General features: G+C 34.3%; 1 protein-coding gene across 1 annotated transcript; it reads right to left on the bottom strand.

The window, feature by feature from the left end:
* Positions 1-5,718: 5,718 nt before the first annotated feature.
* On the bottom strand, positions 5,719-7,713 carry LOC114424136 (UDP-glycosyltransferase 91C1-like). Its single transcript, XM_028390997.1, has 3 exons — positions 7,563-7,713; positions 6,003-6,133; positions 5,719-5,925 (listed from the first exon to the last, which is right to left on the bottom strand). The coding sequence occupies exons 1-3, from the start codon at positions 7,711-7,713 to the stop codon at positions 5,719-5,721; spliced, it is 489 nt and encodes a 162-aa protein (XP_028246798.1).
* Between the last annotated feature and the right edge of the window lie 17,529 nt (positions 7,714-25,242).

Here is a 25,242-nt window from a genome sequence, read left to right as displayed (position 1 = left end):
AAATAATCATCGTCAAAGGGCTCATTTGAAGATGGGTTTTCAAAATCGTTTTCGTATAACAAGATGGGATTTACAAAAATGCCATAGTCTTATTTTTTAAGACGGTTTTCTAATGACAGTCGTAGAAAATACTTTTTTTTAGTAGTGTTGGTTCCTTTGATTTAGAATTATTTTAAACCAAATAATATGTCTTCTAACAATAACGTGAATATGAAGTCAAAAGAAAATATTCCGAAAGTAATCCATTTATCTATATAAAAGTTGTAACCATAGCAATAATGATTAAAGGTTACATAATAGTAATAAAATATTTTTAAAAATTATAAAAATACATATGTATTACAATATCTTTAGGGAATGGAGCAAGGCCAATTAAAAGTGAATTTCATACTTAATTTTTCCATGGGTATACATAAAAAATAAACCCTTCAAATGTTTCTTGAGTTTTTTTATATTATTACTACATGAACCCATTATGAATATATATATATATATATATATATATATTATAACGTAATCATTGATAATTTTTTTACTCAATATCAATCAACTAATGATTCTAAATATTATATATTTATACTCATAATATAACAAACACACAATATATAACATGAATATATTTACCGACAATAATAACACTAACAAAAAAATCATAAATAATTATCATAAAGAATTATGAATATGCCTTATACCTACAAACACCTTTACCTACAGTACAGACATGAATTAGTGTAGGTAAAATTTAAAAATATTTTATTACCTACCATTATTCAATGTAGGTTAAATTCAAAGACTTATACTTACAGTTTTTAGTATAAGTAAATCTGGGTAAATAAAAAATAAAAAATACCTACAACTATGTGGTGTAGGTAAAACCTTATAAAAACTTATACCTACAGCCACTACAACAAAATTATCCTGAAATAATGAATCTAATCTAATACTAATTAAAAGTTGTGCACCATGGTCTATGCTGACATCTGTTTTAAAATAAATTAACAATATTATAATTTTAAAATATTTTAGTAAAACTATAACCTGACTAAAGCTCAGCTCCAATTTAGGGTTCAGAAGCAAAACAATTATTAGATTATTATTTCATTTTCGTGGTATCCCCTTCTTTTTCCCAGCGATTTGTTCGATCTCTTGGAGATTTTTGTTCTTTGATTTAGGGTTTTCAGACCTTGACGATCTTCGCGGCCTTCACGACAGGGTTTTCTCTCGCTATGGCCTTTCTCCCAACAGCCTTGTAGTCGTAGGAGCAATCGTGGCAGTTGGAGTAGCGGTGCTCGGTGTAGCAGAGCATAGAAGAGGTCACCACAGCGGCACCGAAATCCAGTGAGCCCCACGCGCCGCCGACAAAATTAGGTTGGATTCCCTAACCCTCCACAAATCCCTTTCTTTTAGATTAAACCAGTCTCTTTTTTTTTTGTTGGCGGAGTGGGTAGATAGTAGATATGCTTATGAATTTGGGTTCAAACTTTATCATTGTTGTTTTAGATAAAAAAAGTGTTTATTTGACTGATAAGTCATAATTCTTTTATTTTCTTGTTGTTGTGTGTAGTGTGTACTGATGAGAATATATTGGTCTTTGTGAGCAAATGTTGCTTACTTTTGTTTATTTCTTTTTTAAGTATAGGTTTGGGCTAAACACAAGCAAGTCTGCCTACACAAAGATAGTCCGTTGGGAGAAACCATTCTAATTGCTTACTACTATATCTTTTGCTTAGTGCTATTGTTGTACATCTTATTGAGTATCTTGTCTTAATTAATACTTTTTATTTTTTTGTTATTATATATTATTTTACTTGTTGATTGCGATGTTGGTAGGAACATTCTCAGGCAGAGGCTTGAGGTTGGGGATTGTGAAGTGGATATTGAGCAATGTCGGGTAAATCAATTCAATCGTGAGGCTTGAGGTTGGTAGGAACATTAGTGTTTTCACAAGTCACAATCAAATTATATTGATATTGTATTTGAAATCTAATCCTCTAATTTCATGCCCAAAAACTATATTAAGATGACAAGATTAAGCAAAATTGTAAGTGTAAAAAATGTTATGTGGTATAATTATAACTTGTAAAGTGGTTATTAACTTATTTTAGAACTTAACTATTTAATCATACTTAACAATCTATAGTTAGATGGTAGTATAAAAAACATTTATATTAATGGTGTATTTAAATCAAGTTCTTATTATTTATTTTTTTAAAAAAACCCTCCAATATATCATACTTACTACAAATGTTTCAGAATAAAATGGCACGTTGATGGCCACCACTGCTATGTTGTTGGGTAAGTTCCTCCAACTCCATAGTAAAACATAGCGTTCATTAATTTTCTCTTCACAATAAGATGTTTCAGCTGCATGTGTGGACGTGTGGTGCTAATGAAGAGTTCTGTCACTTTTTTTCCTCCTTCATAGTAATGTCACATTTTTAAGATGTCTATATTTTCAGAATGGATGGTGTCCAATGGTCAACTTCAAGCAGGTCAAATTACAATTTGAGAGACACAATCTCTCATTGCACAGTTCAGGTATATGCATGCAGATAAATTATTTTGTTGTGTTTTTGATTCCTATAATTGTTCCAACTTTTCGTTGATTATTTTTGAGTTAGTTGATTATTTACAGTTTGTGTTTTGTTGGTGACATGCTCTCTGCCAATTTCCTAATGCTTCATTTGAAAGGCATAATTTCCAATTACAGGAAGATTTTGATTTTAACATCACTAATCTATTTGTTTCCTTTATGTATTAACTCCGTTCTGGCTATTTTTTTGTATGTTATTTATTGTTGAATGTGTTGTTCAATGCTAGTACATTTGAAGTTAATTCTAGTTGTTATCTGTTGCAATGTTCCTAGTTAGTTTATTATATCTATTTTTTCCGGTAACCTATTTCCTTTTGTGCTACTTTTATGCTATGATGCTTTGCCCTTTTTGTAACCAAATCAGACATTATCTTCTTGATTTGTTGAGAGTAACTCCTCGAGATGCCAACTATACTGGACCTGGTTCCCGATTTTGTATCTTGAGACCAGAATTAATTACTGCCTATTGCCAAGTAAGTACACTATGATTTTAAGAGTATTTGGGTTTTGTTTGTATTTTCAATTTTCAACAGCTGGCTCTTTGTGGGAATAGGCCCAAGCAGCAAAGGCATTGAAATCTAAGGAGAAGAATTTTCAAGAGGTAGACAATTTGGCCACTGAATCCTGAAATGGGCAGTACTTTTCAATGCAGAAAAAGTGTTTCTTTGCCATAGGAAAGCTTATCCAAATGGGCGGTATCTTTAGTTGATATTTTATGCATTTACCTACAGTTGAAGATGATAGGTACATATTAAAGACTTTTACCTACAATTAGGAGATGTAAGTAGAAGTTAATGACTTTTACCTACACATTATACATAGTAGGTGAAACCTATAGTGACAGACAATTAGCCGTCATTATAAGTCCCTCAAAGTTGACGGAAAACATGTTCGTAGGAAACGTCTATCATACATTTACCTACGGATTTTTTATTTATAGTGACAATTTTTGTCTGTAGGTATAGGTTATTTTTCTTGTAATGTTGATAATTTTTTTTACTCAATATCAATCATCTAATGATTCTAAATATTATATATTTATACTCATAATATAACAAACACACAATATATAACATGAATATATTTACCGACAATAATAACACTAACAAAAAAATCATAAATAATTATCATAAAGAATTATGAATATGCATATATCTTTTGGTTCATATTTTAATATTATTAATTGATATGTACCTAATCATTTAGATGGCATATACCCAATAATCATATTTTAACAATATTTATCAAATTTAATTAGTGAAATCATAATGATATTCCTTTTAATGAAATGCACATATATAAATATTATAGGTAAGATTAATCATGTTAGGATATCACATATAAATTGAGACAAATTAATATCTACAAATCAAAATTTTAACAAATAGTAAAATGTTACATTCTTCAAGAATAAAAGAAAAATCATTTTTCCTTTTTTTTTCACTATTTCCCACTTTTGGTGAAAAATAACCCATCTTTTTCTATTCTCATTCTTCAAGAATGATAAATTCTTTCTTTTTCATTTTTGTACTACCCTTTTTTCACATTTTGGTTGTGAGAATAAGTTGCTTTTTAAATTCATTGTGTACTATAAAACACACTCTGCATATGTATATGAAATTCCAATGAGGTGTCGTTATCAATAATAAAAATAAATAATTATCTTTCAAAGTATCTTCATCAAATATCAAATAATACATCTAAACTCCAGGAAATACAATGTTGAGAGATAAATAATCAGGAAAATGAAAAAGAAAAATTATTTCATTTTCACTACTTTTTACATCACTTATAGTAAGAAAATTTATTATTAAAATTTCTTTCTTGGATAAAGTTTCTGAGACCTTTTACAAAAGTAATTTTTTGAATTTCTTTATTGGATAGTGTCTTCAAGACACATTACATCTAAATAAATTTCATATTTAAGTGAACAATATAACTATGCACATCATACTTACAAATAGTATGAATAGGGAAAAAAGAAAATTCTTTAGCTTGAAATATGAACTCAAGAGAACAAGACTTTCTTTTGGTATAATCAAATTAAAATAAAATATATATGCCTCAACCATTATGAAATTATTTTCTCACTTCTAGTGAGAAAATTATTCTTTTATTTTTACTTTTGCATTATATTTTCCTTTCTAATGAGAATAAATATTCTAAAAATTTATTTATATGATAGAATCTTTAAGATTTTTAAATGATCAAATTCACAATAAAATAGAACTCAAAAAATATCCTACCAAACACTTAATATGAATAATGAAATTAGAGATGGGAAAAAATCTGATATTGAAATATGAATTTAAAAGAATAGTTTTCTCCCATCAAATTTTTTATGAGGCTTTTTCTTGAAAATTATGATACCAATTATGGGTGACTCATGGAAGAAAGATAATCATACAAATAATATGTTAAATATAATATAATTTGGAGTAGAATAATAGAGATAATATAGAGAAGAAGAAAATTTAGAAAAAAAAAAGTAATAATTATACGTATTATTTGTAACATGAGTAATCTATTTATAGATAAAAAATATATTTGAGATTACAAAAACAAACATAAATAGGAAAAAATCTTAAACCTCGATAACATATAAAAGAAAAAAGATCTTAAACCATAATAACATATATAATATAAAAAAAAACCACAATTATTTTTTTCATAACGTCTACTACTATATTTTTTATTCCACTAGGTAAAACCATAAAACAAGCATTCAACCAAGTTATGATTACGAATAATCGTATAAAAGGAAAAGATAATAACACCATCATCACCTTGCGAATTAACATTTCAACGAGCTTTTAAGATTGCGCAGGAGATTATCAATATACCTATTATGTCCTTTTGTATTCACAAATGAGTCCTTCATTTCTTTGATTCTTTCCCCATAGATTCTTCCTTCTTCTTCAACCATAACCAGCCTCACTGACTCAGTTATCGAGTCACTCATGAATGATCCATCTCTTTCATTTCTAGGCACAGAAATACCCCATTTTCTTCTCCTCCAATACCCCATTTTCTTCTCCTCCAATACCCCATTTTCTTCTCCTCCAATACCCTCGCATTTACTCATTGCTCTGCCAAAAATGTTAACAGAACCAATGGCTTCTCGTTCAGAACCCACCAACCGTCACATGGCCCAATATCTTCAATTGCGGCGCCCAAGAGGCACACACAACTCCACGCACTTGCGTTCGCTCTTCAAACCCTTCTGGTAACTGCAACACATTTGGGTCCCACGGCCCATGCTGAAGCCTCAACACCCACAAAAACGAAGGCTTCAATTTCTCTAATCCCAAAGCGATCTCAGTCACTTCATCCTGCCTCGATTTCGCTTCGCTCCCAAATGCCACGTATACCACACTCCCTCACGCCTGCTTGTCCAACCAATCCTCACCCATCGCCACTTGTCGTTATCCTCACCTCCAACAGGACCAATACTACTAGGTAGCCGCCCAACCAGAATAACCGGTTTCCAATAAATATTGTCCAACACTTGAAACCACTCCGGTTCGAACTCAGTACACCCTTGATAAAAATTTGTACACCAAAACATGTACTTTAAATTATGTTACTAACCTCCGGTCACAGCTCTTCCCATATATCCTTGGTGAATTTGACAACACTCGTCTATTGCAAAGAATGCTTCTAGTCTTTAACACAATTACTCATATGGAATGGATGGGTATTATTTCTGACGTGTTTAGACTAGGAACTCTATGTCTATTTATATAGATCAGATTTTATTCATCATAAAAAATGATTCTATAATATCAGGATGTAAATATTCTCTCTCAACAACTTTATAATTAAAACTAAAATGTTGTTACCAAATATGACTGAGTCAAGTGATTGAGAAAACAGAAAGGTGGGTGAGAAAAATTAGAACCACTCTAATTTTGATCTCAAAATCAAAACTAGCATTCTCTCACTTAGTCCAATGTTTCTCACACTTTATGATATCTACAACATTGATAACTTTATGCTCACACCCAAGATGCTAATCACATGAATCATGGTGATAGGTTCTCTAAAAATGATTATTATCTTCCATGTATTAAATGTAATCACTCTTAGTAAAATCAACAATTTAACTGAATGAACATGTTCAATATTTAGAATCCAAATTACACGTCTTTCTCAACAACAAAAATGTATACAACAAAATGAGAAGACAAACAAATAACTAAAGTTTCACTACAAAAGGAACTTTATATGACAGAATCAAGTCCCATACTCTTAACATGATCCTTCAATGACTTTGCTTGCATGCCTTTTGTCAATGGATCCACAATCATTAGTTAAGTATTGATGTTTTCAATGATGATTTCATTTGCATTGACACGTTCCCTCATGGCTAAATACTTAATGTCAATGTGTTTGCTTCGAATTCCACTTTTATTATTTTTAGCCAGAAAAACAACAGTTTGAATTATCACAATATATCTTTAACGGTCTAGGAATAGAATCAATCACTTGGAGACTGACCATGAAACTTTTGAACCAAATACCCTGTGATGTCGCTTCAATAATGAAATAAAATCAGTCTCCATGGTAGAAGTGGCAACTAATGATTGTTTTGCACTTCTCCAAGATATTGCTCCATCAGTCATCATGAAAATGTATCCAGATGTCGACCTACGAGAGTCAACGCAACTAGCAAAGTCCGAGTCTGAATAGCCGACAACTTCTAAATTGTCAAATCTTTGATATATATATATAAGCTTGCAATCTTTGGTTCCTTGAAGATATATTAACACTTTCTTTGCAGCTGTCCAGTGCTCTATTCCTGGATTACTTTGATATCTCTCAAGCATTCCAACCACAAAAGCAATGTTAGGTCTTGTACACACCTGCGCATACATAAGGCTTCCTATAATGAAAGTATATGGAATGTTTCTCATTTGTTCCCTTTCAAGCTCATTTTTAGGACATTGATTCAAATTGAATCTATCACCTTTCACAATAGGTGCCATGTTGGCTGAACAATCTTTAATCCGAAATCTTTCTAGAACTTTATTAATATAGGCCTTTTGAGACAAGCCAAGAATTCCTTGAGATCGGTTTCTATGGATCTCTATGCCAATGACATATGCTGCCTCCCCCATATCATTCATATCAAAATTCTTAGAAAGGAATTGTTTCACTTCATGTAACATCCCAAAATCATTGGTTGCAAGAAGTATATCATCCACATATAAGACTAAAAATATTATTTTACTCCCACTGATCTTGTGGCATATGCATCTATCCATATTATTCTCAACAAAACCAAATGATGAGATGACACTATAGAATTTCAAATACCATTGACATGATGCCTATTTTAGTCCATATATTCATTTCTTGAGCTTGCAAACCAAGTGAGCCCCATCACTAGAGGAAAAACCTTCGGGTTATGTAATATAAACTTCTTCTTCTAAGTCACCATTTAGAAAAGCCATTTTCACATCCATTTGATGTAATTCCAAGTCAAAATGAGCAACTAATGCCATTATGATGCGTAAGGAATCCTTCATGGATAAAAGAGAAAAGGTTTCTCTGTAGTCAACTCCTTCCCGTTGAGCGAATCCTTTGGAATCGAGCCTTGTGTCTCTCAATGTTACCTAATGAATCCTTCTTGGTTTTGAAAACCCATTTACATCCAATAGGCTTTATCCCATTAGGAAACTCTACAAGATCCCATACTTTATTATTTACCATAGATTCCAATTCATCTTTCATAGCATCATACCATAGCTTAGAATCACAACTGTTAATTGCTTGCAAAAATGACTCAGGATCATTTTCAACTCCAAAGTCATATTGAGACTCTTGTGAATACACATGATAATCACTAGGAATTACAGGTTTCTTTATTCTAGTTGATCTTCTCAATGTTACATCCACACCTTTTGGTTGTTGTTCAACAGGTTGTTCAACATCTTGTGTTTGATGTTGTTCAAAAAGTTGCTCAACATTTTGTGTTTGATGTTGTTCAACTGGATCTTCTAGGACATGATCAACTTGATGTGGAGCTTGTGTTACACAATTTTGGTGAGTATCGCTAAAAACCACAAGCTTATAACTTGATGTAGGAACTGCTCCCTCGTATTGATTTTTCTCAAGACCAATGCCTTTAGTTAAATCACTCCCACTAGCCACATCATTTTCTAGAAACTTTGCATTTCTTGACTCAATAATTCTAGTGCTATGAGTTGGACAGTAAAATCTATACCCCTTAGACCTTTCAGCATAACCAATGAAATATGCACTAATGGTCCTTGGGTGCAGCTTCTTTTCATTTGGATTATAAATCCTAACTTCAGATGAGCAACCCAAACACGCAGATGTTTTAAACTTGGCTTCCAACCTTTCAATAATTCAAATGGGGTTTTAAGGACCGCCTTTGTTGGTACCCGATTTCGTATGTACACAGTTGTCTTAAGAGCCTCATTCCATAATGAATGAGAAAGTTTGGAATTGCTAAGCATACTTCTTACCATATCCATAAATGTTCGATTTTTTCTTTCAGCCACACCATTTTGATTCGGTGAGCCAGGCATGGTGTATTGGGCCACAATACCATGCTCTTGAAGAAACTTTGCAAAAGGACCAGGTGCTTGTCCATTTTCAGTGTATTTGCCATAAAATTCACCTCCTCTATCTGATCTCACAATCTTTATTTGTTTTCCACATTGTTTCTCTACTTCTGCCTTGAAAATCTTAAAGGCATCCAATGCTTCATATTTATTATCAAGCAAGTAAAGATACATGTATCATGAGAATCGTCTATGAAAGAGATAAAATATTTTTGGCCATGTGAGTCCATATCGGGGCAACAAATGTCAGTATGTATAATTTTTAATATTTCTGAACTTCTCTTGACATTTTTCTTTGTCTTGTTAGTTCGCTTTCCCTTTATGCAGTCTACACAAGTGCTAAAATCAGTAAAGTCAAGAGTCTCAAGTACTCCATCATTCACTAGCCTTTTAATTCTTTCTATGGAGATATGTCCTAGTCTCCTATGCCATAATACTAGCGTTTTCTTGTGTAGCCATCAAATTATATGGAATCGTGTTAGATAAATTAATTTTGAACAAACCGTCATTCAACACACCTTTTCCAATAATAGTAGACTTAAACAATAAATCAAATCCGGATGTGTTAAACTTTATTGAATAACCCAAAGGAACAAGTCTATAAACAAAAATTAAATTCCTGAAAAATTCATGAATATAAAAGACATTATTCAATTAAAAAACAAATCCAAATCCTAAATTAAGTCTACATGTGTCAATAGCCGCCACATGCGAACGCATCCAATTCCCAGAGTAGATGAATCGCTCACCTTCATTTGGCTCCCTCTGGCTTGAGAAGTCCTGCATGGTATTAGAAATATGAATCATAGATCTAGAGTCAATAAACCATGTATCATGACAAATATTAGCCATATTAGATTCAAAACATACAAAGGAAAAATAATTACCCTTTTTTCCAAGCCAAGCCTTATCTTTATGGTAGTCCTTTTCCAGGTGCCCTTTCTTTTTACAAAAAAAACACCTAGACTCCTTTTTAATTTTGGCAATAGGAGGTATATGGTTTTTTTCCTTCTTCCCCTTATCTTGACTCATGGTAAGAGCACCTTTACCAATTTCTTGAGAAACTCTCCCTTCCTCCTAGACACATATGGTCAGAAGTTCATTGATTGACCATTTTTTTATGTATGTTGTATGATATTTTGAAAGGACCATCCTGTGATGGGAGTGAATTCAAAATTAGGTGCACCATGAATGACTCAAAAATTTCAACCTGGAGCGACTTAAGTTGAGCCTCATAGATAACAACTTAGACATTAGGGTGCTAGCCAAGGCCTTCTCAGAACTTTCAAACTGTTCATCTATGACTTTCATGAAATCCTTGACATTTTGGCATTCTGGAATTGAACCACGGATACTAGCAGAGATACTCATCTTGATGAACATAATAGAAAGACAGTTAGATCTTTCCCATCGTTCGTATAACGCAGTTTCTTCTGAAGTGCTAGAATCTGTAAGCTCAGTTGGTTCATCCCTACGGAGAGCATAATCAAGGTCAGCAACCCCTAAATGGAAAAGAACTTGCTCCTTCCATTGCTTATAGTTTTTCCCGTCAATATGGGAGTCTCATTTTTATCATCGGAGATTATCAAAGATTGAACTGTAATATGTAACCAAATATCAATGCTTATAATAATTTAAAATGCATGTGGATCAATATGTCATCAAAATCTACCTGTGGGTTAAGATTCTAACGCAGAAAAATTCACTTTATTTCTTTATGATGAAACTCATAAATTATCATTGCATCTCCTAATACTTGTGGGTTAATTAAGAGAAAAATTTATGTCATCCTAATTAATCATGAAAATTATAATAAATTCATGTGGGAAAATTCAATATAGTAAACATAATCAATTATAAGTTATCATATTAATCCTCATGTGATTCTTGTAAGTATAATCTTAAAATGTATGCTATGGCTACTCCATAAAATATATCATTACTAATATGATATGCAACAACAAAAACACATACATAATATAATACCAAAAGAAAAATCCTTTTACGGTTTGAAAAGGCAATAAATGTTTTTTTTTTTAAAGTATGGTTGCAATGTCTATTGAAAAAAACTACCCATGTACAGCTGGGCAGAGGAAAACCTGACTCTGATACCAAATGATAAAAATTTGTACACCAAAACATGTAATTTAAATTATCCCATAGCTCTTTCCATATCCTTGATGAATTTGACCGAACTTTCTAGCCTTTAACACAATCACTCAGTGGACTCTATGTCTATCTTTATATAGGTCAGATTCTATCTATCATAAAAATCCATAATATGAAGAAGCAAATATCCTCTCTCAACAACTTCATCATTAAAACTCAAATGTTGTTATCAAATATGTCTGGTCAAGTGCTTGAGAAAACGGAAAGTGAAAAAAATTAGAACCACTCTAATTTTGATTTCAAAATCAAAACTAACAACCCTCTAATCACCATGATGTATCAGTTCTCCACACTGGCACCGTACCCGTACTTGGCGGAAACCCCGGTGTAACATCCCAACTTTTGTAATCTAGATTAAAAAGGATTGTTATTTATAAATAAATAGAGTTTTAAAAAAATGATGAGATTTTATAAATAAATAAATAAGGAGATATAATTATTGATTAAAATAATGATTTGAGAGAAAACAAAAGGGTATTTCATTTATTTGTTTGATAGAAAATAAAATAGAGTTTGTTTTTATAAAATAAATAAATAAATAAATATAGAAGAAGTAATAGGCTGAATACCCTAGGTATAAATAGTTATGTTAAGTCAGGTGCCTCTTTTTGGCCTCATTTTCGTTTTTCTCCTTCTCCTCTCAAAACCATTTCTTTTTCCCGCAGCCCACCAAACCTGTCTCAGAAAAAACGACGATCTCGGGCTCGTTCACCGTTGGATCGTCGTGAAATTTGAGTACCATGTTCACAACCCAATTTCGAACATTCTCACCGTTGGGAATTTCAAAATCATATCTGAGCTTAGAGGAAAACCCTTCACATTGTAGCATTTTAATTTCCCGCAGAAACCCAAAACTGTCTCGGTAAAACTACGATCTCGGTTTCGTTAACCGTTGGATTTTCATGAAATTGAATATGTTGTTTGAAATTAAATTGTGCACACTTCCACCGTTGGGATTTTCGAGATAATATTCGTGGATGGAGAAAAAGGAATCGCATGAAGACAGTACAAGTGGAGGTTTCAATCTCTTCTCCGTCTCTCTGACGTTTGGGAATTCTATCGGAGCAGTCGGAGGAATAACTGAAGGAATCTCAGGGAACCTCTAGAGATGTTACTATCGCTGGCTGAAGACACGTGAGTCCGCTCAGAGGTAAGAGATGAGTTATTCACAATTGGGGGTTAGTGAGAACATGTGTAGGGATCCTTAGAGAACTAAATTTGGGTTTATTTTAGTATGTTTATTGAATTATAATTTTTCTTTATCATTATGAATGCAATATTATTGTGTTCTATGTACCAATTATGAGAAACTATGATGTCTTTGTGTTTAAACCATGATTTTGATTAATTGATTTTGATACAATTATGAGAAACTATTTTAGAGGCTTTACATCCCATGTTGTGATAAAATCTTTTGTATAAATTGTTATGTTGAGGTTATGAAATGATGATTCAAACTGTGAGTATGTGATAAATTGAACATGTGACGGATGATGAAATACATGTGTATTGAGATGAGATGTGTGTATTGAGTTGTGAACTATGAACTGTGCAATCACACAATTGTAAGACCCTTTAAGGGCGACGAATATTGTGATGGGGACCACTGTGGGAACTCGACGAGTTAAAATAATTTTGAAAACAATTGACTAAATGTGTGTATTGCATAGTTCATAAGTAAAGTGCATATGATCCATGAGGTGTGATAACATGCTATTTTGATATTATACCATTGTGATTGAGATCGAGTGTATGTGATAAATTGTGTATGTATGTGATTGAGTATGAACTATGAATTGTATAATCACACGACTATAAGTCCCTTTAAGGGCGACGAGTTAATGTTAAGTCCCTTTAAGGGCGACGAGTTAATGTTAAGTCCCTTTAAGGGCGACGAGTTAATGTTAAGTCCCTTTTAGGGCGACGAGTTAAAACTATTTTGAGAACAATTAATGAGTCGTTTGTTTTGTACAGTTCATAGATAGAGTCTGTGTGCTAAAATATTTTCTGGGTTGGACCTGAATCAGGAAGGAGAGGCCCTGACGGACTCATCGGAGTGTAGGCCTTGGGGGTCACACGGTTTGAGTTCTCCTTTAAGCCTATGTTGATCCCATATGGTTGGAGCATTCTCGCAAAACACTATGACCCTGACTGGTCTCCCTATGATATTACCTAGTGAGAGTGACTTGACTTATTATTGTGTGGTTTGTCTTGTCATGTACTCCTAGGCGCCCGACGAGGTTTTTCACTGACATGGTACCACATTGCATATAGGCTTGAGTCTTAGCATAACTATCGCATATGCTTGCTAATTGTTTACTATGAAATTGATGTGTTATTATGTCTTGATCGGAGTGTGTGATTCCTGTGTATAGTGATTGATGATTGAAAGGTGTGATTGATGGATGAAAAGTGTGATTGATGAATGACAAAGTGATGAAATAATGTGAGATATGCTAAGTAAATTGTATTTGGCTACTATATGTTGTGTTGTTTCTCTCTAGTAGTTAGCAATGTGATAACTCACTCCCGATTTGTTGTTTGTGTTTGGATCCTGTGATGATCTTGAACTTTGTGTTCGGGGGAGCAGATGAATAGGTGGATGACTATGAAGAACCTCATGCTAGAGGACACGAGAACCCCACGCTCTGATAGGATGTGACATTAGGATATAGGTTCTATATTAATTGTATGAAACTTAGATGGCCTTCTTTGAGTCGAGATGACTTTATTATTTATTTGGACAAGTTTGAATATGATGTATAAGAAAGTGAATGTGAGCCTTTTACCCATTTGAAAGGCTTGTATTTAAAAATGTTTTAAAAATACTTTTATTTAATATTTAAATTTTTATTCCTTTAAAAATACTTTTATTTAAGAACGGTTTTTTTACCATTCTACACCTTCTCTCTCCAATATTTGCTTGAAATACACTACTTTGGGAATTAATTCCCAAACTACACCACTTTCAGCCATGTTCACGGAAGTCGGGTTCTAGCACCCCGACTTCCCTTCTTCCTTTTTTTTATAAAAAGTTTATATATTATTAAAATTAAATATTGTATAATATAAAATTATTTTTAATTGATTTGAAAAACACCGCAAAAAAATATATGACAAATCTGTCATAGACAAAATACTCAAATTACAGTAACTGAAATGATACTCGACAATAATGAAACATATTAAAAATTACAATTACAATGCAAACATAACAAAACTAATGAGGATCTGAAATATGTTGTACATAATACATGTCTTCTTCTATTTAGATTACTGGTTTGCTAAAAATATCCAAAATTTCTATTGTGCAGAATCGTTTCCAATAGTTGGATTGTGCTAACACCTTTAGCACGTCTTCATCATTTTTCAATTCTGTTATGTCATATTCAATCAAATTTTCAGAATACTTAGAATGACCTGGTTGTCGAAAGAACAATCGTCTAACCAATTGTGATCCGTGAATTCCATTAGGGGGAACCCCTGTAGGTGCAACTTGCTTGATTAAATCCTTGAGTTTCTCCATGCCACATCCCGAAGGAATGCCAAATCTTATTGGATTAGTTCTAGTAAAGGACTAACCCAAAAAATCACCTTGATGTGGTATGTTCCACTTCCTGTTGTAATACATAATTGCATCATGAGTAGGAGTGATGGTTGATTGAAGCAGGTTGAGTATAGCATCCGGTGTTCTAATAATGGTACATAATAATTCTATAGGGTCAACACACGAGTATTGCTCATTGCATATTAACATTGTGTAAACATCATCATCATTTTTCAATTGTAAAGATTGAAAAAAATATTATTGACCTGCATCTATGAATGACTGTCGGTAGTAGATTTCATCCAGTAATTGATCGTTGGTTAGTTGAAGGGTGTTGTGCATTCTACGCTTGAGTGTATCAAAAGAACAGTCGTTAGGAACTCGCATTGGTGTTGGAATGAGACTTTGAAAATAAACATCAGTTTGGTTGTAACTGATTGATCCATCTGGAAAAATGAAAGCTAATCTGGAGTTAGTAATGGTCTGACTGCTTGTTTCTCCCAAAAATGACATAGTAATAAGATTGAATTTGGTTTGTGAAATTATGTTGTGTGAGATTGTGTGTTTGTATTGTGTCTGTGTTGTGTTATTTATAGTTGTATGAGTATTCTGCCACGTTGATGTGTATTGGAATCCAATGTTTCTTTTTCCCTACTAAGTGATGTAGCAGACGTCCATTATAATTTCAGAGTGAACAAAGAGATTATGAGTTGTCCATCTCATGTCAGTTTTGCACACGTCTCTAAAAATTAAATGTATCACCTGTAAAAATGACATGAAATGGACAGCTCATAATGCAGAGTGTTGTTAATTTGGACTGTGATTTTTCCCATGTAATTAAAGTAACAAACGTTCATGATGATTTTCAAAGTGAATAAAGAGATGATGAGCTGTCCATTTCATGGCAGTTTTGCAGGTGAGACATTTAATTTTTAGAGACGTGTGCAAATTGCAGAGTATTGTCAATTTGGATTGTGATTTTTTCCTTGTAATTAAAGCAGCAAACGTCCATAATTATTTTAAGAGTGAATAAAGAGATTATGAGTTGTCCATTTCATGTCAGTTTTGTCGATGAGACATTTAATTTTTAAAAACAGTGTAGTATAAATGACAAAGTATTATGAATTTTGACAATTATGTTACCATGTCAACTACTGCAGTAAAAGTGGGTAAACTGAAAATTGCTAATTTAAATTTATAGGAAAAATTATTTTAATACGTAAAGTGATAACTGAAGACAGACATAAGACATTACATGAAAATCTCAAAGAAGAAATAACTTAGACATGAATGATCCGTAGATTACCAATCCCGTTTGAATATAGGTTCGTGGGATGGAAACAAGTTACTTCCTTCGGGCCTGGAAGAGGAGTTCGTATCACTATCATGGTTTTTGAGCCAACAAGTCTCGTATTCACCTGATAAGTCCTCAAGATTAGAGGTTGAGCCATGTTGGTTGCCTGGTGGGTTATTATTGTGACAGATTATGCCAAATAACTCAACAAATGGTAGTGATGGGTTGTTGTAAAAAATGTTGAACATTTGTCGAACATCAGTATCATCTCGCAGAATAAAAGATGTGTACATATAACGTTGTCCTGACTCAAATATAGGGCATCGAAAATGGAGATGTTGGATATGTTGTTCTGGGTCAATGTTTAGTTTTTGGTGAACAAGTTCAAGAAATTGTGTAAAGGTTATGACCTTGTCGACCATGAAAGTTTTTGTGTTGTTACTAATGAAGGTGGTGCCCTCATTAGTATTGCAAATTTGGCCGTCGTAGTAAACACAAACATATGCAGTTAGGTGATACATTGTGGTAGGGATTGAGATGAAAATTTGAAATTGTTACGAATGTCTTTAGTTGTAGTGGTATTTATAGAATTTGGTTATAATTGAGTGAGTCACTAGTTAAGTGTGCATTTAGATGAACGGGTAAATGAACACTTAAGCATATTTACAAGGGTCCATAATGTGCAAATTGTTGAGTGAAAAAAACAACTGAGTGAAAAAAACTGAGTTGTCCACGTCATGTCAGTTTTACTGGTGCGACATTAATTTTTTTAGAGATGTGTGGAAATTGCCGAGTGTTGTCAATTTCAACTGTGATTTATCCCTGGTAATTGATGGAGCAGAAGTCCATTATAATTATCAAAGTGAAAAAAATTGAGTTGTCCATGTCATGTCTGTTTTACTAGTGCGACATTTATTTTTTTAGAGACGTGTGTAAATTGCTGAGTGTTGTCAATTTTAACTGTGATTTATCTCTGGTAATTGATGGAGTATAAGTCCATTATAATTATCAGAGTGAAAACAAATTGAGTACTGCAAGTCGTGTCAGTTTTACTGGTGAGACATTTATTTTTTTAGAGACCTATAGAAATTGCCGAGTGTTGTCAATTTCGACTGTGATTTATCCCTGATAATTGATGCAGCAGAAGTCCATTATAATTTCAGAGTAAAAAAAAAATTGATTTGTGAAAATTGCAGTGTGTCACGAATACTTTTTTTTTAAAAGTTTTTGATATTATTACCATGGAAAAAGTGTCCAAATCATAATTTTTTTTTATTTTGTACTTGTATTTTGAGGTGTTATTCTATGGAACTGGTGCACGAAATAATTTTTTTTGAATTCTTTGACGTTCAAACTACAAAAAAAATGAGTCACAAACATCATTAATGTGTTCGACATAATTTTAAAAAAATGCAGAACATGGGCTCTTAAGCATAGTTGCAAGGGTCCAAATCATAGTTTTTTTTATTTTATACTTGTATTTTGAGGTGTTAGTCAATGGAACTGGTGCACAAAATAATTTTTTTTGGATTCTTTGACGTTCAAACTATAGAAAAAATGAGTCACAAACATCATTAATGTGTTCGACATAATTTAAAAGAAATGCAGAACATGGGTACTTTAGCATAGTTGCAAGGGTCCAAATCATAGTTTTTTTGATTTTGTACTTCTATTTTGAAGTGTTAGTCGATGGAACTGGTGCACGAAATAATTTTTTTTGGATTCTTTCACGTTCAAACTATAGAAAAAATGAGTCACAAACATCATTAATGTGTTCGACATAATTTTAAAGAAATGCAGAACATGGGTACTTAAGCATAGTTCCAAGGGTCCAAATCATAGTTTTTTTTTTTATTTTGTACTTGTATTTTGAGGTGTAAGTCCATGGAACTGGTGCACGAAATAATTTTTTTTGGATTCTTTGACGTTCAAACTATAGAAAAAATGAGTCACAAGCATCATTAATGTGTTCGACATAATTTTAAAGAAATGCAGAACATGGGTACTTAAGCATAGTTGCAAGGGTCCAAATCATAGTTTTTTTTATTTTGTACTTGTATTTTGAGGTGTTAGTCGATGGAACTGGTGCATGAAATAATTTTTTTTTGGATTCTTTGATGTTTAAACTATAGAAAAAATGAGTCACAAACATCATTAATGTGTTCGACATAATTTTAAAGAAATGTAGAACATGGGTACTTAAGCATAGTTGCAAGGGTCCAAATCATAGTTTTTTTGATTTTGTACTTGTATTTTGAGGTGTAAGTCCATGGAACTGGTGCACGAAATAATTTATTTTGGATTCTTTGACGTTCAAACTATAGAAAAAATGAGTCATAGATATCATTAATGTGATCGACATAATTTTAAACAAATGCAGAACATGGGTACTTAACCATAGTTGCAAGGGTCCAAATCATATTTGATGATGCCGTTACAGGGGTACTTAAACATATTTGATCTCATTATCACAACATTTTATACTTTAATGACCAAGACGATGACTAGTCCAACAAGGTGGTGGACGCCGATTACGTCGCAGATTTCTTCTTTCCAGTATGACTAGTTCTTCCACGTCATGATCATGTTGTTGTTCTATGTTAGTATTTTCAATGTTGGTTGTTGTAGCTGAAGAACTTTGTCCTTGTTCTCCAAACGAATGCGGTGCATCAAACTGTTCTAAAGTAGCTAAATATGATGCCGCTGAATTTAGTGTATTGAAATCGATGCCAAATAAATCGGTCATCCATTCATGGGTGGTTGCGGTGACTGACTCGCCAGTGTGGCCAAAAGTTTGATGAACAGGTGAAGGAGTAGAATACATTGACTGAGGATGTGGAATTTCAAAATGTGTTTGTTCAACACCTGACCCTGCAACATTTTGTATAATTGTTGTGCATGGATCATGTAGCTGTTGTTCAACAGACAAGAACAAAATAGTGTTTTTTCTATACCATTCCATGTACGTTGGTGTATGTGTCACTATTCCTTCAACCCATTGTCCATCTAAAATATCGTTGTGTTTGTTTTTCCAGATATTAATCCATTCCTCATGATATTCCATCCAATCAGTGTAATGATTGTCTCGCATGTCAATTTGGTGAAGTAGATCAAGATTCATGGGATCAACAGGGATATCTTGTTGTAGTCCAAACTGTAGCTTCACCCGATTTGTTTGATGCCATTCGACAATCGAGAAACAAATAATTGTAGTACATGCAGACCAAATCTCCATGTCTCTATATGCACGTCTGGGTAGGTGTTCTTCAAATCCTCTATATGGGACCCAAGAAAACTGAAATATATGCCAACAAGGCAACATGTTAGTATGTATGTTTATATTTAAGGTGTAGATCATGATAGTATTATACCTCATGGCTCTCCATATGATCTATACGAGACCTATATCCGACTAAGTCACCATGCGGTGTGGCCCTATATTCTAATCTACCACCACTCCATCTAAAATGTAAAACATACAAAATCAGTATTCATTGTAATGTTATAATACACGTCATTGAAATAAAAAAATTTACATTTCGCTATATGTAAATAACATTTTAGCCAGTGGAAAACTTGTTTCGGATCGTGGGACTCTTGGTGCAATAACATGCGATACCAAGCCCATGACTGCAATAGTATGACACAACCACCCATAGATTTACCAACCTCTGATGATGCTCGACATAGTTCTCTATACAGGTTTGCTAAGCAAGCCGAACCCCAACTATATTTTTTTATGTTGTTCAAATCACGTAATAGGTTCAAATACATTAAATCAACTCTATTTCTAGATTTATCAGGAATTAAAGCACCGCCAATCATGTACATTATGTAAGCTCTACACCTGCATTGTAGTTGGTGCGTTGTTGGTTCTTCAGGCAATGGTGCGCGCAACATGTTTAGCAACCATGTCAGCTTCAGTGCGGCTCCTTTACGTGCATTTTCGGGACGGACTTCCCCTAGTAACTCGTGGCATAACTCATCCCAATGTAAGAAGCTAGGTTCAGCCACAACACGACCATCGACTCTAATGCCTAGATGATGAGCAACATCTTCGAGTGTGATGGTGCACTCTCCCCATGGCAGGTGAAAGGTATGTGTTTCAGGCCTCCATCGTTCAACCAATGCAGTGATCAATGCAGGATCAATTTTACACTGTTTGATTAAGGCAATATGTTGGAATCCGGTAGACAATAATAATGGTATAATTTGTGGTTTTGGTTCAGGTAATATATGGTAATAGGAAGTGATTAACTCATTAATCGTAGTACGTGAACGATGAACATGTTGATGGCGCAATAGAGGTTTATCATCCATGAGAATGATGTCAAATGGTAAACCGAATACAAATGATATAAAATTTCAAGTTGCGTGATGCAAATGTGGTATTGACATGCACCTCTCATCTATCTATCATTTACACTATGTTCGGTTTTGCAAGCACAAATACACTTAAGATAATTGTAATCCCTCGAGATTCCAAAGCACATTTATAATTTGTCTCGTTCTAAGGCCTCGAGATTCCAAAGCACGTTAACATGACTATGGTACTGTGGTGCATCGAGATTCTAATTCACGTGAATCACTAAAATTTCGTGCACACTGTTCGCCCGCATGCGTACGTTAACCACATTAACTTGGTTCTCAATAATTCGCATGTCTTTAACATTACACTTAAGGTAATTGTAATGTCTCGAGAATCCAAAGTACATTTATAAATTGTCTCGTTGCAAGGCCTCGAGATTCCAAAGCACGTTAACATCAACTGTGGTACTGTCACGCATCGAGATTCTAATGCACGTGAACCAATGACATTTTCGTGCACACTATTCACCCACATGCATACGATAACCGCATTAGCTTTGTTCTCAACATTTCGCATGGCCTCAACATTACACTTAATGTAATTGTAATGCCTCGAGATTCCAAACCATATTTATATTGTGTCTCGTTGTAAGGCCTCGAGATTCCAAAGCACATTAACACGACTGTGGTACTGTGATGTATCGAGATTCTAATTCACGTGAACCATGGACCCGTGATTGATTGCATCTATAAACCTACCATGTCACCAAATACTTTGCACTGTTGTGTCTAATCAAATTGTGAGAGAAAACAAAGAGGGCTAGCAATGAGGTCAGAGCCTATTTGTGTGTACGTTTATATCAATGGTGAAATCATTCAAAGTTCAAGTGCAAATGCAATTTTCTGAGGTGACAACACAAAGTCGTTACTCTTGAATCCAACAATGACACTGCCAAATATAATCACTGCAATACAGTCATCAATTACAGATAATGGTGTTACGCCTATAATTAATACCCTTTGGTATCGTTGTCCTGTATATCAATTAAATGGTGAAGTTCAATATAGGGCAATTCAAATTATTGACGAAGAAGCTATCTCATGCATGTTTCATACATTTCTCAATATAAGAAGTGTAATATGTATGGAACTTAAAGTTGATGTTCATAATTCATTATCACCTACTCAAGTTAATGACCTAAGTTGGGCCGACATGGAGTAGAAGCTGGAGAATACCATGAAATTAGAATGAATAATTTAACATATTTTGTTGTTGTATTGCATTGAAGTTTTTCTCCGTCTTTATTATCTAGTTGTAGTTGTTGAATGCTTTGAAGTTATTATTTTTAATTTACTTCAGTAATAATAGTCTACATATGCATCATTTCAGAGATGCGGAGCAATGTCAGACCTAACCCTCACATGCACTGACACCCATTAAAGTATGGTGTTGCTCACTGTTCACTCACATGCGTATGTTTATCCCATTAACATGTTTCTGAACAATCCATGTGACCTTGGCATGCGATACGGAACACTGCGGTCAACAATCATGAATAAACGAACTGTCTGTCATGTATATTAATGTGTGAGGTTGCATACTGTTCACTCACATGTGTACACTAATTTACTCACATGCACTTAATGTCCTACCTAACTCTCCTACCTAACTGTCGTAACTAACTTTTCTGCCTAACCCTCCCACCTAACCTTCCGATCAAACTATCTTACCTAACCTTCCAATCTAACACTCTCACCTAACCCTCCCATCTAACCCTCATAACTAACTCTCCCACCTAACCTTCCAATCTAACTCTCCCATCTAACCTTTCAATCTAACACTCCCACCTAACCCTCCCATCTAACCCTCGTAACTAACTCTCCCAACCTAACCTTCCAATCTAACTCTCCCACCTAACATTCCAATCTAACGCTGGTACTAAACTTTCTCAGCCTATATATAATATCACCATTTGACAATAACATATCACACATAACAATTTTCTCACAAAACAAAACTCGATTTGTAACTATCACACCATTTCCACTCATATCCCATAAGCACCACCATGGCTCCACCTAAAGAAATTTCGACCTTCATTTACCACAATGGTCACATTGTAGACGATCCAGTTCAAGGATCGACGTACCAATGTACGACCCCAATATTTTTTTACGCCAGTCGTTCTATTACGTTTACACAATTCATTCGAAAAATTAACAATCATCTTCCTACTCGAGCATCTGAACAAGTTGCTCAATTGTTATTTCGTGTCCCTATTTCAATTCATCGCGGTCAGACACGTTTTATTTCAGCTTAACTATTCGACAATGATGATCTTAGAGGCGCGATGGAAACAATTATCCAGAATCCACAATTGAATTTTGTCGAATTCTATGTTGTTACTGAGCTTATTCCTCAACCACAACCATCGTCTCCACAACCCTCATGTCCACAACTACAACTACCGCCTCCACAACAGTTACCATACAACAACATAGACCCCTTTGAATCACAAGACCCCTTTGACATTTATACTTCATACACACAAATATTATCTGAGAATGATTCCTTTTTTCATGGCCAACAAACCTCCTTTGACCAAAAAAATCATCATTCATCCCCCTTTACGCCACCTTCACAGCTACCACAAACGCAAACATCAAACCGAGATGAACATCCCATTGCTAACGAAGATCCCATTATACGATTTCATCATGAAAACATGGATGATTTTACTGCTGATGAGGATCAACAGTTCTTTGATCACACCAATCAGCAAAGCGATGACCTAAGTGATGACTAAACCGATGACGAGGGTGTTGGCAGACCAACGACACCTCCGTCACCTCCGTTGCAATATCAGCAACCTAGGTGTCCAATAGACTTGAACTTTGACCACCTAGCACACTATATTGATCGACACCATTTTGTTCATCAGCAACACAATGTACTACCACCAGTCGGTGTATTCGAGGTTGGCATGACCTTCGATGACAAAGCACAATGTATTCGAGCAATCAAAGAATACAACATCAGAAATCATTTTGATTGCAAAACAATTTACTCTGACCAAAGAAGGCTAAACTTCGTCTGCAAGTTACATGAAAATGGTTGTACATGGAGCTTGGGCGCATGCAATTCAAAGAGGCATAACAAATGGATTATCAAGAGTATCAGAGGTCATCACACTTGTCTCGTGCCGATGCTCAGACAAGATCATCGCCAACTCGACAAACACGTCATATCACAGATCATCCAACCAATTATCAAAACAAACCCAACTGTCTCCATTAAGACATTGATTGCAGAGATCAAAACATTCATGAATTATACCCCATCCTACAAGAAGACATGGTTAGCAAAGCAAAAAGCATTGGAGATGATTTATGGAAACTGGGAAGAATCATATGCCAAACTGCCAAAACTTTTCGGAGCTTTGCAATCTTGTGTTCCCAGGACTGTGGTCGCTGCTCAAACAGAATCCTTGTATGAGGGGGGAGAAATAGTACCGGGCAAAAGATTGTTTAAACGTGTCTTTTGGTCATTTGGTCCATGCATTAATGGTTTTGCATATTGCAAACCCATTGTACAAGTAGATGGTACATGGCTTTACGGAAAGTATACTAGCACACTGTTGATAGCTACCGCACAAGATGGAGCTAACCATATCTTCCCGATTCCCTATGCCATTGTAGAAAGGGAGACAACTTCAGCTTGGGGGTTTTTTCTAAAGAATTTGAGAAGACATGTTACTCCGCAAATTAACATTTCTCTTATTTTAGACCGACACCCCTCAATTATAAGTGCCTACAACAACCCAAGTAACTTATGGGTCCAGGAAACATCCCATTTCTTTTGCCTGCGCCACATTGCACAAAACTTTCTTCGTGGTAACTCAAACTGCAAACATTTAAAGAAACCACTTATGTTGGCTAGTGAGAATCTATTTTATTTATTCGTTATAATTTTCTTTCAATCAAATTTTATAACATAATACATTGATTAAATATTTATAGGGTACGCATACACGGAGAAGATGCACTGGCGACATCTTGGGGATATTCGTGCGAATAAGCCAAGTGCAGCTGAATGGCTTCATCAATTACCCAAATAAAAATAGGTACAATGTTTTGATGAGGGGAAACGTTGGGGACATATGACTACCAATTTGTCGAAGTCTGTTAATTCCATGTTCAAAAACACAAGACATTTGCCGGTGTCATCATTGGTTGAGGAGACCTATTTCAAGACCGCACAACTCTTTGCTAATAGAGGGCAACAAACTCAGGCAATGATCAACTCCGGCTCACAGTATTCTGAAGTCGTCTTCGATGCAATCAATAGTGGTCAACAAGAATCTAATACACACATTGTAAATGAATTCGACAGACACAATCACACTTTTATTATAACAGAGACTCAATCCCCACTTGAAACACCCAGACCACCTGGAAGGTTTAGAGTAATGTTACAATCCCAAAAGTGTGATTGTGGTGAATTTCAGGCTAAACATTTACCGTGTTCTCAAGTCATGGCTGCCTGTAAATCTGTCAATGTTGATCCCATGACCTATGTGCCGATGATATTCACTTTACAACACATTTTGCACATCTACGACAACTCCTTTGGTTTATTGCCACATGAATCAATGTGGCAAGAATATGAAGGAGATCAGTGGGGTCCTGATCCAAGGAGAAAGAGGACTGCAAAGGGTCGGCCGTTTCAACTCGCATT

The sequence above is a fragment of the Glycine soja genome, chromosome 8, assembly GCF_004193775.1.
Source record: "Glycine soja cultivar W05 chromosome 8, ASM419377v2, whole genome shotgun sequence".
NCBI lineage: Eukaryota > Viridiplantae > Streptophyta > Magnoliopsida > Fabales > Fabaceae > Glycine > Glycine soja.
The sequence above is the reverse complement of the archived record's forward strand: the minus strand, read 5'-3'. Positions and strand labels throughout refer to the sequence as shown.

What these genes read in the sequence shown, in the direction of transcription:
- LOC114424136 (XM_028390997.1), bottom strand. Translation starts at nt 7,713, where the DNA reads ATGGGGGAGGCAGCATATGTCATTGGCATAGAGATCCATAGAAACCGA. An exon ending in CATGGCACCTATTGTGAAAG is followed by an intron (nt 6,134 to 7,562) that starts GTGATAGATTCA and finishes ATTTTTATCAAG; the next exon opens with GGTGTACTGAGTTCGAACCG. An exon ending in ATAACGACAAGTGGCGATGG is followed by an intron (nt 5,926 to 6,002) that starts GTGAGGATTGGT and finishes AAATCGAGGCAG; the next exon opens with GATGAAGTGACTGAGATCGC.